The 15,066-nt window shown below is 39.7% G+C and overlaps 1 protein-coding gene across 2 annotated transcripts in view; it reads left to right on the top strand.

The window, feature by feature from the left end:
* arid1ab (AT-rich interactive domain 1Ab) overlaps window positions 1-15,066 on the top strand; it is a 135,466-nt gene that overhangs the window by 46,796 nt on the left and 73,604 nt on the right. For both annotated transcript variants that reach the window (XM_061897398.1, XM_061897397.1), the window contains exons 2-3: window positions 6,543-6,764; window positions 11,793-12,398. In XM_061897398.1, coding sequence (XP_061753382.1) covers window positions 6,543-6,764; window positions 11,793-12,398 — 828 coding nt within the window. The remainder of the gene's footprint in view (window positions 1-6,542; window positions 6,765-11,792; window positions 12,399-15,066) is intronic.

The following is a 15,066-nucleotide window of genomic DNA, read 5'->3' as shown; positions in this document are numbered from 1 at the left end:
AAAATCTAATGCAAACTGTAACATTACCTCATGGTGCCGTCAGTGGAAAAGTTGCTCAGAAGCAGAACATTACTCCATAATTGTTATATACGCCAAAAAGAAGCCATTGATTTATGTGTTTTAACTACAAATACATGGTGACCTTATTTAAAACTCTCAGATCTTTGGAGACTGTACGTAATGCTGTGTCAAACGGTAATGACTTAAGTAACGTTTGGAAAACAACAACTGGTAAACAGATCAATGAAGGCCTGAATAGTGAACTGGCTGCACTTTTATCTCCAGCTTGGACGTTTTTATGATCTAACACTGTAGAATAGAAAACACACATACACTACAGGTTGCCTCCGTAAATTATTTTTATGATCTAAAACATTAGGATCAATAGTGACAAGCGGTAGAAAATGAATGAATGAATGAATGGATGGAGGATTTAAACAATCATGATAATTTAATCCAGTAACTTTTTGCTTTGGAGGACATTCAGTCCAGCCAACTTAATTTTGATCAAGTTGCACATCTTTTCACACTTTTTTTCCACCTTGTTGCATCTTGTTACGCTTTACTTGTCAATAACTTGGACTAGTAAATGACTGTTGGTTGCTCGCCATCTAAACATTTAAGGAAACACTGCTTGAAATTACCATTGTTAGGGATCACAGATGTCTTCTTTTTAGCGGAATTCTGCTACACTTCTAACACAGTGATTCTCTAACTGTAACGGTCCATCTAGTAGTACGCCCAAAAATCACTGAACTATAGGGATGTGTCGATGCCAATGCAGAACTTTTTGGAAGTATTGGTATTAAAGGCCTACTGAAACCCACTCCTACCAACCACGCAGTCTGATAGTTTATATATCAATGATGAAATATTAACATCGCAACACATGCCAATACGGCCTTTTTAGTTTACTAAATTGCGATTTTAAATTTCCCGCGAAGTGTCCTGTTGAAAACGTCGCAAAATGCTGACGTGTACGTGTGACGTCACGGACTGTTAGGAACTATTAGCGCTGCGCACACACACAGCTACAATTCGTCTGCTTTAACCGCATAATTACACAATATTTTGGACATCTGTGTTGCTGAATCTTTTGCAATTTGTTCAATTAATAATGGAGAAGTCAAAGTAGAAAGATGGAGTTGGGAAGCTTTAGCCTTTAGCCACACAAACACACGGTGATTCCTTGTTTAAAATTCCCGGAGGTGAAACTTTACAATGGATCAGAGCGGTCAAGCGAACATGGATCCCGATCACTTGTCAACCAGCAGTTTTCGGTGAGAAAATTGTGGTAAAAAGTCGCCACTTACCGGAGATCAGCTGAGCTTGTGCCGTCCGTACAGCTGCCGCCGACTTACATCAGTCACTGGCCTCAAGACACCCGTGGATACAGCCTTCCGACTATCAGGTACTATTAAACTCACTAAAACACTAGCAACACAATAGAAAGATAAGGGATTTCCCAGAATTATCCTAGTAAATGTGTCTAAAAACATCTGAATCCGTCCCAATGCAATCGCGTTTTTATTTTTTATTTTTCTAGTTCGTCGCTATCAATATCCTCAAACACAAATCTTTCATCCTCGCTCAAATTAATGGGTAAATTGTTGTTTTTTCGGTCCGAATAACTTTTTTTGTTGGAGGCTCCCATTAAAAACAATGCGAGGACGTGAGGACCCCTCAACGGGTGACGTCATCGTCTGCGACCTCCGGTAAAGGCAGGGCTTTTCTGTTAGCGACCAAAAGTTGCGAACTTTATCGTCGATGTTTTCTACTAAATCCTTTCAGCAAAAATATGGCAATATCGGGAAATGATCAAGTATGACACATAGAATGGACCTGCTATCCCCGTTTAAATAAGAAAATCTCGTTTCAGTAGGCCTTTAATGAGTATTTGTAACTAAATCGCCGACACCATACTGATATTTAATTTGTAAGAAACTTACTATAAGTTCGCTAGCATGCTAATGTTGCCACATGGAAATTACTTTTTCGCCTCTTTTCACCAGAAATGAAAAACCATTGCACCAATGGAAGACTGCGCTACCAAAGCAAATATATCGGTGGTGTGGCGATATTACAAACTCGAGCAGCCAACAAGTCGAATAGCATCATGCAAACGTTGCAATATCTGTTTCGGGGGTGCGACACATGTAGGGCGTTTCAATGCAAGCAACTTAATGAAGCAATAGGAAGCCCACCATGCAACATACACAATGAAAATACTGCGGCTAACACTAACAAGGTTGCACAACTAAAACAAACCCTAACAGATTAATTCCAGTTGCAAGAAATTTTTTCGCAAGATTCCCAACGTGGAGTTCGCATTTGGTGTAAACTAATCGGATTCAAAGTAGTGAATGATCAACTGCTCTCAGTGGTGGAGAATGTGGGATTTCGCTGCTTGCTTGGTTCTTGGTTGTAAATACATGCCCGAAACAGCCCTTTCCGACCCGTGTAAGGTAATTGATTACTTATTAAGAGGGGTGTAACGGTACACAAACATTTCGGTTCGGTACGTACCTTGGTTCAGAGGTCACGGTTCGGTTCATTTTCGGTACAGTAAGAAAACAACAAAATATACATTTTTTGGTTATTTATTTACCAAATTTGCAAAATCTTCCACCAAAAATATTTTTCTAAGTAGAGTATTTGATGTGAAGTAATCGGAACCTTGGATAGGTCAATATTTCATAATAACTTTGATTTTGATTCAATATTTTGTTTTGAGCAGTGACAGTTTGAAAGAAAAAAAACAGCTTTGTTTTAGTAGTCAACGTTGCAACTTTTTCTAATTTACATTTAGCCTTTAAGCTTTTTGATTTCACTTTTGTTTATTATTTTAGTTTATTTTAATAGTATTTTTAGAATGTGCCGTGGGCCTTTAAAACATTAGCTGTGGGCCGCAAATGGCATCCGGGGCACACTTTTGACATCCCTGCTATAGATAATAAAAAATAATATCTGATAAATCTATGGGTAAAAAGCAGAGCCTGGCGACACATGCGCGTTTATCATAACTGTCTTGCTCTCTCTGTCTCTGTCCCTCCCTCACGAATGCTGCTGCGTGCACAATTTGTTTTGTTTTTAACCCCTTCTCAACCCTGAATGTACATTGAAAATACAGGCAACCCTAACTTAAAATGCCGGACATTTGAGGCATTTAAAAAACTCCACCCGGACAGCCCCGCAAAAGAGGACATATCCGGTGAAAAGAGGAGGTATGGTCAGTCTATCGTAGCCCTGTCGCTGCTAGTATGCCGTGTGTTGTGCCTCGGTGTGCATTGTTTACACAACGTGCGGTACGCTACTTAATATGTCCGTGTGGAAACTCGTTCGGTACCCATCCGAACCGAACCGAAACCCCCGTACCAAAACGGTTCAATACAAATACACGTACTACACTCCTACTTATCATGTTGAAATTTAGCTATTGGCATTTTTTATATTGTTATTGTCAAATGTAAAAATGTTACAGAAATAGAAGTAATATAATTTATACTCCTTGTCATAATTTTAGTCATGATTTACAATACTAAACGCATTAAACTTGTACAAGATCTATTGCTGCTTTGCCAAGGTTGCCTAAAAAACAGTACAAAGTATAATCTTGTTTTTTTTAAGCTGTATTAAAAACCTTTGTTATAATTTAACAAACTTTTAGCGGATACCATAAATGCCGTCTTACATCCAGTACTTTACTAAGGGGCTCACTATTTTAAAAAAATATTTGAGTTTTTACACTTACAATATTTTTCAAATAAAGCCATCATATGTCATGTATTTATTGAATGCCAAACTGTGATGAAGTGAAGTTTTTCTCAAACGAAACACAACATAGAACTAATAAAACAAACTTGTCATTTTGGATTGGCTTCTATTGACATGAAGATATTTTCTAAAACATATATATATATATATATATATATATATATATATATATATATTATTTATACATACGGCTTCACGGTGGGAGAGGGGTTAGTGCGTCTGCCTCACAATACGAAGGTCCTGCAGTCCTGGGTTCAAATCCAGGCTCGGGATCTTTCTGTGTGGAGTTTGCATGTTCTCCCCGTGAATGCGTGGGTTCCCTCCGGGTACTCCGGCTTCCTCCCACTTCCAAAGACATGCACTTGGGGATAGGTTGATTGGCAACACTAAATTGGCCCTAGTGTGTGAATGTGAGTGTGAATGTAGTCTGTCTATCTGTGTTGTCCCTGCGATGAGGTGGCGACTTGTCCAGGGTGTACCCCGCCTTCCGCCCGATTGTAGCTGAGATAGGCGCCAGCGCCCCCCGCGACCCCGAAAGGGAATAAGCGGTAGAAAATGGATGGATGGATGGATATATACATACATACTAATGCTGAAGTAGAGTCATGAAAAAGTGGTGTGGCTTCCAATTTATAGCATCTGGCAGAAACCATAGGTATGTTTGTTTTTGCATTTTTACAGAATCTGTTGGAGGAAATGCTTTCCAAAGCATCTTAAAAATTGTAAAATGTGTCCCCTGAACCCATAAAATGTTCCCGAGGCCCCCAGCTGGTATTTTTCAATTCCTCTATTTTTTCACCTCATAGTGATCTCTGCAATATACACAGAATCAGAAACACTTTAATAATCCCTGTGGGGAAATTACGATTTTCAACACAATCCCATTCAGAGCACACAAACATTATATTGTAAGTTTATCTTAACCTCTCATCATTCCGTTATCTTTCTGCCGACAATCTTCTTTTGAATAATCGTGGTCTGCTTACCAGTAAAATAACCGCTGAAACTCCTTGTCCATTGATTTGTTTTCATGCTTTCAGGTATTATGTGAAAGTTTAAGAACCGTCCTCACATCAAAACCTATTCAATATTAAAATGAAGGAAATTCCTTATCTTGCAATGTTATGGAACACTACCGGATCCACCTGACGCACACACTAACAGTGTGTGTCAGTTCAACAAGACATCTTGAGTGTTGGTTTAGTGTCAGTAGTGACTCTCCATTTGGCCCTGAGAGCTGGAAAACGCTGATTATAGTGGAGCTGTACTTTCCAACTCTCTCTTTCTGCTGAGCAATCAAGCTCTTTAAAGGAAGTAGACATCCCATCATTCCACCGTGGTTTTAGCAGTATCCACCAGCCATCTTTAGTCCGAGCCGTGTCCTTCATCGCCCAATGTCAGTCAGTCAGGGCTGGTGGGGGTGAGGATATGTGCACTTCCATGCAGACTGGGGTTGAAAGTGCATTAGAGGTCACAGGAGAGTGTCTGTTACTCCTTTTCCCCCATGGCACAGTCGGTAATGACCCAAAGGACACACACAAACATACACAACATAACACACACACATATGCTCTTGAACCTAAAGGAGCTCAGCAGTGTGGCCCTGGGGGAGGCTGAAGGCAAAACCAGAAGTGGAATAGGTTATCTTGCTTGACCACGTCTGGAGCCTGTTGATTTCCACCCACAACAATATTTTAAATATTGGGACCACTCCCCCGCACGCAACTCTTCCAGACCACCGACTGGTTACTACAGCACTGTCATTCATAGAGTGCCAAAGCCTGCTGCTTTATTAAAGACCAGGAAGCGCAAGGCCTGGCCCAGGTTCAAACAGCAGTGCAGCTGGGACCTGTTACATTTTCGGCAGACTGCCCTCTCTGTCTGGCTGGCTATAAATAGCCTTGGTGGTTGTCTCCCTTAACCAAGGAAAAGAGGTTTTGGGAGGAAAGGGGGGTGGAGGGGGAGGAAAAACACACACACAGATTAATAACCGTGGGAAGCAATGAAAGCTTTGTGTCTGCTGCCCGAGGTCAGCGGGGCAGGAGTTGTTGCTTCTTCAAAGCCTGCATTGTGGTTCTGATTCTGTCGCGCTACAGTGAATGAGAACACAGAGGGGCGGCCAGCGGTATGATGAGGTGACAGCGGAGCACCAAACGGTCACTTGGTGTGGATTTTCTGCGTAGTGCTCGGTGGAATTCCAGATTTTTATTGACCATTACATTTGTGGCACGTGGAGGAATCCCCTTAATGACCTTGGACCCAGCTGTTGACAGCCAGCTCCACCACTACTACATTTACAACCCCTCCCTCCTTCCCTCCTCGCCGTATGTTTGGACCATGTGGATCTTCCAGTGTGCAGACGCCATCCTGACGTGGTTCCAGCTGAGCGGCGGGCCCTCGTCCAGCCACCGCAGACACTTCTATTACTCGCGTAACTTGGTAGAACTCCTCCCCAACATTTCAGCTGTTACAGAATCCGCCTACTGGCACAATGATCCCAGGCAGGAAACAGCTCCTGGCAGTTATAGTAGGCTCGTTCATTCATTCGTGGCCAAGTAGTTGCTGTTTAGTTGGAAAGTAAATCCCCTTTTTTTGGTCTCCCTCTCCAGCTTTTCATTATGTCTATACTTAATGCTTTTTAAATGGAATGCAAGTGTATTTGTTTGCGATTTGGTAATAGCTTTTTAAATCCTACCAAACTGCTGATGTTACAGTTACAATCCAATTACATCCATGCAGAGCTCACGGTGATTCTTTGTTTCCTCTAGCCTGCAAGCCCAATGGACCAGGTAGGGAAGATGCGTGGCCAACCCTACGGAGCACCTAGTCCTTATCCCCAGCCGACACAAGGGCCTCCATCAGGGCCCGGATCCCAGCAAGTGGGGTCTTATCCAGGGCAGGGCTATGGATCTCCAGGGCCCCAAAGATATCCTATGGGGATACAGGGTCGAACACCTGGTGCGATTGGCGGCATGCAGTACGGACAGCAGGTTGGTACTTATTGATTTTGGATGTTTTTAATAGCAAGCCTCACTGATACTGGAGTGTGGTGTTATAAGGTCATAATGACTGTCCTGGCTTTTGATAACACATTAACCTTTTTCTTGGTGTGCATCTTGTGAACTTGGTTAATAAATCTCATCTAAAAACATTTTGACATGTTTTGCCCTCATTAAATTCAGTATGGGCTTCATGTCAAGAGGATGTTTCTTGCAGTTAATGTCAGAAGAAAATCATTTGAAGACCATTTTGACTTGTATGTTACTGCCTCTGCTTTGAGTGACGAGCAAGTTCAAGAAATAACAGTTAAAAAACAGTGGCGGTTGCTCTAAAACAGGGGTCACCAACCTTTTTGAAACCAAGAACTACTTCTTGGGTACTGATTAATGCGAAGGGCTACCAGTTTGATACACACTTAAATAAATTGCCAGAAATAGCCAATTTGCTAAATTTACCGTTTAACTCTATGTTATTATTAATAATTAATGATATTTATCTTTGTGGAAACACTGATCATCTTAAAAATTTCTCACAATAAATATAAATTATGAAACATAGTTTATCTTCAATTTCGACTCTTTAAAATTCAAAATTCAACCAAAAAAAAGAAGAGAAAAACTAGCTCATTCAAATCTTTTTGAAAAAATTAAAAAAAGAATTTATGGAACATCATTAGTTATTTTCCCTGATTAAGATAAATTTTAGAATTTTGATGACATGTTTTAAATAGGTGAAAATCCAATCTGCACTTTGTTAAAATATATAACAAATTGGACCAAGCTATATTTCTAACAAAGAAAAAATTATTTTTTTTCTAGATTTTCCAGAACAAAAATGTTAAAATAAATTCAAAAGACTTTGAAATAAGATTTAAATTTGATTCTACAGATTTTCTAGATTTGCCAGAAATTTTGGGGGGGGATTTTAATCATAATAGGTTTGAAGAGATATTTCACAAATATTGTTAGTCGAAAAAACAGAAGCTAAAATGAAGAATTAAATTAAAAAGTATTTATTATTCTCTACAATAAAAAAAAAGTAAATTTACTTAAACATTGATTTAAATTGTCAGGAAAGAAGAGGAAGGAATATAAAAGGTAAAAAGGTATTTGTGTTTAAAAATCCTAAAATAATTTTTAAGGTTGTATTTTTTTCTCTAAAATTGTCTTTCTGAAAGTTATAAGAAGCAAAGTAAAAAAATAAATACATTTATTTAAACAAGTGAAGAACAAGTCTTTAAAATATTTTCTGGGATTTTCAAATTCTATTTGAGTTTTGTCTTTCTTAGAATTAAAAATGTTGAGCAAAGCGAGACCAGCTTGCTAGTAAATAAATAAACTTTAAAAAACAAAGGCAGCTCACTGGTAAGTGCTGTTATGTGAGCTATTTTTAGAACAGGCCAGCGGGCGACTCATCTGGTCCTTAAGGGCGACCTGGTGCCCGCAGGCACCGCGTTGGTGACCCCTGCTCTAAAATATCCACAAATTAGGGACCGGTTGTGTTTAAATTTTATTGACAAAATATGCTCTACAATGTGTTCAGATTTAGTTCAGAATCGACTACTAATTGCCTTCTTTCTCATTGACTCCATTTCCATGCACTAAATTATTATAAGTTTTTTCGAATAGTTAGTTTTTTTCGTATTTTCACATCTACATGTGAAGTCCCAGTGTCCATGAACACTAATGCGACTATTGGTCATACGCTTTGTGCTTCCCATACACTGCGGTGTTTGTTTCCTTTTAGCACAGATAAATGTATTGCTTTTTTGGTTGACCTATGCTGTCACACAAAACCATTGCATCTGCGATTCTTTACAAGTCAACAGCGCAGATCTTGTTGTACCGGATGTCTGCTATAATATTGGCACGGATTACAAACATTACGTCTCTAATGGTTATACTAATGAAAATAGCAGACCACATAGAAATTATTTTAGATTGTGCCACGAACATGGCAATACTACCAAGAATGTATTGAAGCAGATGCAGGTCCAAAGTGAAGAAAGACTGGCGGGAGATAATGTTGTGAATTCATTTTTGGATGGAGAATCAGGAAAACAGAACTTTCAAATGGGTCTGTGTTCATTCATAAGTCTCTGTGGATTGATGGAAGGGGTTTTAAATATGTTGGAAAAGACTGTTTGTGCTCCAGTCGATACTGATCCAGATAAGGGTTGCCATAATTTTGTACAAGTTTGCCAGTTGTGTGGCATACAGAGTTACTGATAATCAGTTTGAAGTGCCCAAATGCAGAGTGATGAAGTTTGTTTCTTCTTTGCCTTGTAATATGCAGTACCTGCTTTATTCTCTTTCATCTCATTCGTATTTCGTTCGGGAGTCCAAATTAATACAACATTCTCCCATTTCCTTAGATAATTTCTGAAATGAATGTGCGTTTCTTGTTTTTCTACCATAGAGGCACCTAAATGTTCCGTTTTTTTTAAATTTGTGAAGCAGATAAACAGTCTTTCTATTCCAATTGTTGCCTTTGTTTTTATTGAATGGTATCTGCCTCCGGGTTACATCCCGCGCGTTGAGACTGATGCATGCGCGATACGAAGGGTATCCCACTCGAGAGAGCTGGTTTTTAATTGCATAATCTGGGTGTGTTAGTACAGTTGCTCCTAAGCAAAACATGATCAGATTAGGATTGTGGGATGCTTCTTTTCAGAAATTAGACTCATTTAGTGCATTGAAACATGGTCATTCATTCTTGTAGCACCACATTGCATTAAACAGTGTTCACATTTAACGTCCAAAGGAGTCAGTGAGGGAAGTACAGAGTGGGTTGTTTCACTGCAGCAAAACTAGACCGTCATTGGAGGAATACTCTGATATGTCCCGCGCATTGTGTCTCTGGTAGTCCATTGGCAGTGCGTTTAAATCAGACCTGGGCAAATTAAGGCCCGGGGGCCAGAAGTATTTCAATCCGGCCCGCCGGACAGTCCCAAGTGATTTTTTTAGATCTTTAAGATGGGAAGTATAGCTGCCATTATGACGTGCACTCATGTTTTCAAATGACCGTTAAGTCTTGAAGTATATCAAGTATTTCAATGGTTGGAATGTTTTTGCATGATATACTAGTTACTATGGTAATTAATTAGTTACTATGGTAATCTAAGTCACAGCAGCTCAGACGAGGCACCAAGCAGTGGGGGTGGGGAGCGTTTCCCCAGAGTGTCCCTGAAATGTGGGTGTCAGGGACAGACGTGTAAGGTGATTTTCGCAACAAAGTTCTAAAGCTTAGTTATATATCAGATTGTATATTTCATTTTTACCTGTAGCAATCATATTTCGCTGTTTGTCGCATATTTGTGAAATATGTCGATCGAGAGGGGGTGTGGCGTCGATATGTTGTCAATATTCAGTGTTTTATTGTTCATAGAAAAATGTAAAATTCCATTCCGTTTTTTAAGGAGGTCTGTCAAAACGTTTTTAGCATTCAATCAGATATTATCGTGAGGTTTTGTATTTGTGTTCCTAAAAAATAGATATACCGGCCCTCAGACACATTTCTTTCTCTAAATTTGGCAACCCAGTCAAAATAATTGCCCAGGCCTGGTTTAAATGAACTACAACAGGAGCATTGTTAAAGTTTCAATCCATTGTTGCGAGTTGATCTGGATACTTTTCCAATCTACCTAGTGACTTTTTCTTTGTCAAAAACACACTTTTACGTGTGTTTGGACACTATAGCTTCTGACATTTTGCTGTTAGTATCCCCAAAAACAAGCAGAGGTTGCTGCTGTGAGACGGAGTCATAAACCATTTTCTTGAAAAAGAATAGAGAATATAATTTATGCATAAATCAACAGAACCATTGAAAGACCAGCAGCCGCCACTGTTCGAAAACCACAAGATGCTATTAGTAAGAGAAAGAAAATATGTAGTAACTCATTTTTGTACCTGGAGCTTTCAAAAGAAAAATACTTCCAGCAGGAATAAGTGGAACAAAAGCAGTCCATCAATATTTCACAGTCTGGTTGTTTTGTGATGTGTAAAACGAGAACTAGGAATATCCATATTATACTTCGTGGCACAGTAGGCAATGCTTTCTTACAATGTTGTTCAATTGGAAACGGCAAAGTATGTTGCTTCCACCTGCAGAATAAGACCCCGAATGAACTCTCCCTGTCAGGCAGTTAATACATGCAAATATCCTGTAGACTGAAGGCCTTTTGTATCTTGTGCTTGCCTATCTGACTGTAGATTCCACAATTGCTCTCCAGACAGGAAAATGGACTTCCATGTTTTTTAGGCAGTTACAATACAGCTGCATCAACTGTTTTTTTTTTTTGGAGCACTTAATCATGTTTTTCTTTATTTTTGTCACAGTTCCCTCTTATAACACTTCTTCTCCCCTGAAAAAGCTTATTGTTGAAGTTCAAGCAGAGAACTATTTTGTTTTCTATCGCTGTAATTGAACTACTTATTTTTGCGGTGGAACAGGGGTTAGTGCGTCTGCCTCACAATACGAAGGTCCTGGGTTCGATCCTGCGCTCGGAATCTTTCTGTGTGGAGTTTGCATGTTCTTCCCATGCACGGGTTTCCTCTGGGTACTCCGGCTTCCTCCCACCTCCAAAGACATGCACCTGGGGATAGGTTGATTGGCAACACTAAATTGGCCCTCGTGTGTGAATGTGAGTGTGAATGTCATCTCTCTATCTGTGTTGGCCCTGTGATGAGGTGGCGACTTATACAGGGTGTACTCCGCCTTCAGCCCGAATGCAGCTGAAATAGGCTCCAGCACCCTCGCGACCCCGAACAGGACAAGCGGTAGGAAATGGATGGATGGATGGATGGATTTTTGCACTGCTGCTTTGAAAAAAAAAAAAATCAAGTCAATAACTTAAACAGGGCTTGTGCATCTAATGTGTTTAAGTAATGAATGTAGCAAGGCTGTTGAAATGTGTTGTACAGAAGAAGGTGCTTCATGTTCACTAACAATTGAGGTGTGTTAATCTTTGACTTCAACTTGAACCATTACTAAGCTGATTTTTCTGCCTCAATCTGTAGATGTCAGCCTATGGACAGCAGGGGTCAGGAGGCTATGGTCAACAGAGTCAGGGCTACTATGGGCAACACGGTGCGCCACCCCACGCAAGCCAGCAGCAGACACCATACCCTGGCCAAACCCAGGGTAGCTCTGGACCCCCCTTCCCCCAGCAAGGGCACCCTTCACAGCCCCCGGGCCAACACGGTCAACCTGGGGCCCCTTACTCGCAATCTCAAGGTCCCCATGGCACCCCTCCCGGGCAAGCACCCTATGTACCTCCACAGCAACAATCTACTCAACAGCAGGGTCCTAGTTCTCAGAACCAGCAAGGACCACAACCGCAAGCTGGCTACCCTCAAGCTCCTGCATCGGGCCAACAAACGCCGCAGCAAACTCCACCGCAGCAGCAAGGGCCCACACAACAACAACAACAACAACAACCACCACCACCACAACCGACACAACAGCAGCAGCAACCAGGAAGTCAGCCTCCTCAATCACAACAACCTCCAAGTCATGGCCAGCAGAGTCAGCCATCACCATATTCTCAGACTCCACCACTGCCTCAGCAGCAACAGCCACCACAGCAACAGTCGCCATATCAGAGGTTCCCACCCCCTCCCCAGGTACCAACGCAGCAGCTCGGCATTCTATCAATTTTGATTACTAAAAAATAATGTATTGACTCGTATATAAGACGGAAAACCGTCCAAACTAGATGTGCCCTCCTATTTTTGTGCTCTGTAAGCAACAGCAAAGCAACATGCCATTGCACTCACTAGCTGCAGTAATATCAGTTCTCTTCAGCCTCTTATACTGTATACAGTGGATTCTTGATTTACAAACTTAATTGGTTTAAAACTTAATTGAACCTAAAACGTTTGTATAGGGAAGCAAATTTCTCCGTAAGAAACAATGTAAATACAATTGGGTTCCAAACTCGACAAAAGGTTTGTACAATTTGAACACATTATAAGATAGATAGATAGATAGATAGATAGATCGTACTTTATTGATTCCTTCAGGAGAGTTCCCTCAGGAAAATTAAAATTTGAGATATATATATGAGGGGTGTGGGAAAAAAATCGATTCGAATACATTGTGCGATTCAGAATTGATTTTCATTTTTAAAAACATTTTTATTTATTTATTTATTTATTTATTTATTTATTTAATTTTATTTTTTATCAATCCAACAAACCACTACACAGCAGTACCATAACAATTGCAATCCAATTCCAAAACCAAACCTGACCCAGCAACACTCAGAACTGCAATAAACAGAGCAATTGAGAAGACACAAACAAGACCCAGAACAAACCAAAAGTAGTGAAACAAAAATGAATATTATCAACAACAGTATCAATATTAGTTATAATTTCAGCATAGCAGGGATTAAAAATCCCTCATTGAAAATATCATTAGACATTTATAAAAATTAAAATAAAAGAACAATAGTGTCACAGTGGCTTACACTTGCGTCGCATCTCATAAGCTTGACAACACACTGTGTCCAATATTTTCACAAAGATAAAATAAGTCATATTTTTGGTTCGTTTAATAGTTAAAAGAAATTTACATTATTGCAATCAGTTGATAAAACATTGTCCTTTACAATTAAAAAAGCATTTTTTTTTTTTAAATCTACTACTCTGCTTGCATGTCAGCGGACTGGGGTAGATTCTGCTTAAATCCTATGTTTTGAATGAATACAGAATCGTTTTGAATCGGAAAAATATCGTTTTTGATTAGAGAATCGAATCGAATCGAAAAAATTGATATATTATCGAATCGTAACCCCAAGAATCGATTTTGAATCAATTCGTGGCACACACAAAAAATCAACGGTATGTGTATTTGTATTGAACCGTTTCGGTACGGGGGTTCGGTTCGGAGGTGTACCGAACGACACGGACATATAAAGTAGCACACCGCACGTTGTGTAAACAATGCACACCGAGGCACCATGAACTGATTTACGTGGACCCCGACTAATACAAGTTGAAAAACTTATTGGGGTGTTACCATTTAGTGGTCAATTGTATGGAATATGTACTGTACTGTGCAATCTACTAATAAAAGTTTCAATCAATCAAAAAAACAACAACACACGGCATGCTAGCAACGACTGGGCTACGATTGACTGACCATACCTCCTCTTTTCACGGGAAATGTCCTTTTTGAGGAGCTGTCCAGGTGGAGTTTCTTAAATGCCTCGAATGTCCGGCATTTTAAGTTAGGGTTGCGTGTGTTTTCAACGTATGTTCAGGGTTAAGAAGGGGTTAAAAACAAAAAAAAAGTGCTGCACGCAGCAACATTCGTGGGGGAGGGGTGGAGACAGAGAGCGAGAGAGTTATGATAAACGCGCATGCGTCGCCAGGCTCTGCTTTTATTATCTATAGCAGCGGTGTCAAAAGTGTGCCCCGGAAGCCATTTGCAGCCGACAGCTAATGTTTTAAAGGCCCACGACACATTCTAAAAATACTATTAAAATAAACATAAACCAAAGTGAAATAAAAAAGCTTAAAGGCTAAATGTAATTTAGAAAAAGTTGCAACGTTGACTAATAAAACAAAACAAAGCTGTTTTTTTTTTTCTTTCAAACTGTCAATGCTCAAAACATAATATTGAATCGAAATCAATGTTATTATGAATTTTTGACCTATCCAACTTCCGGATTACTTCACATCAAATATTCCACTAAGAAAAATATTTTTCGTGGAATATTTAGCAAATTTGTTAAATAAATAATCAAAAAATTTATATTTTGTTGTTTTCTTACTGTACCGAAAATGAACCGAATCGTGACCCCTGAACCGAGGCACGTACCGAACCGAATTTTTTGTGTACCGTTACACCCCTAAAATATATATATAAAGTGCTATACTGTACTGTATGTCAAACGTAACAAAGAGGTGATGAAATAAATCTTTACATACTTAAAAAAAACAGGCTAAACTGTGCTGTCTGTTCTGCTCAGCCAACACGCACACACACAGACATCCCTTTGGTGCCCACACAAATGATCAGAAATCCCCCAAATCCTTAACTTTAACAATTGTATTGATACGATTATAGATATTTACAAATGTAAAATCCACTTAAATTACATTTAACATCGGTAAAGGGGCAACTCACAATAAAAGAGAAAGGAGACGACAGAGGGAGAAAAAAGTGTTGGGCGGGGGCGTTCTGCGTGTACACTCTTGGAAGAGACACCATTGAACAAGAGGTATTTTACTCCGCTGTGAAATTAGTCTGGTTTGGCATATTTTTTCTGAAAAGTCATTTTTT

The sequence above is a fragment of the Nerophis ophidion genome, linkage group LG04 (genome assembly GCF_033978795.1).
Source record: "Nerophis ophidion isolate RoL-2023_Sa linkage group LG04, RoL_Noph_v1.0, whole genome shotgun sequence".
Taxonomy (NCBI): domain Eukaryota; kingdom Metazoa; phylum Chordata; class Actinopteri; order Syngnathiformes; family Syngnathidae; genus Nerophis; species Nerophis ophidion.
The sequence above is the reverse complement of the archived record's forward strand: the minus strand, read 5'-3'. Positions and strand labels throughout refer to the sequence as shown.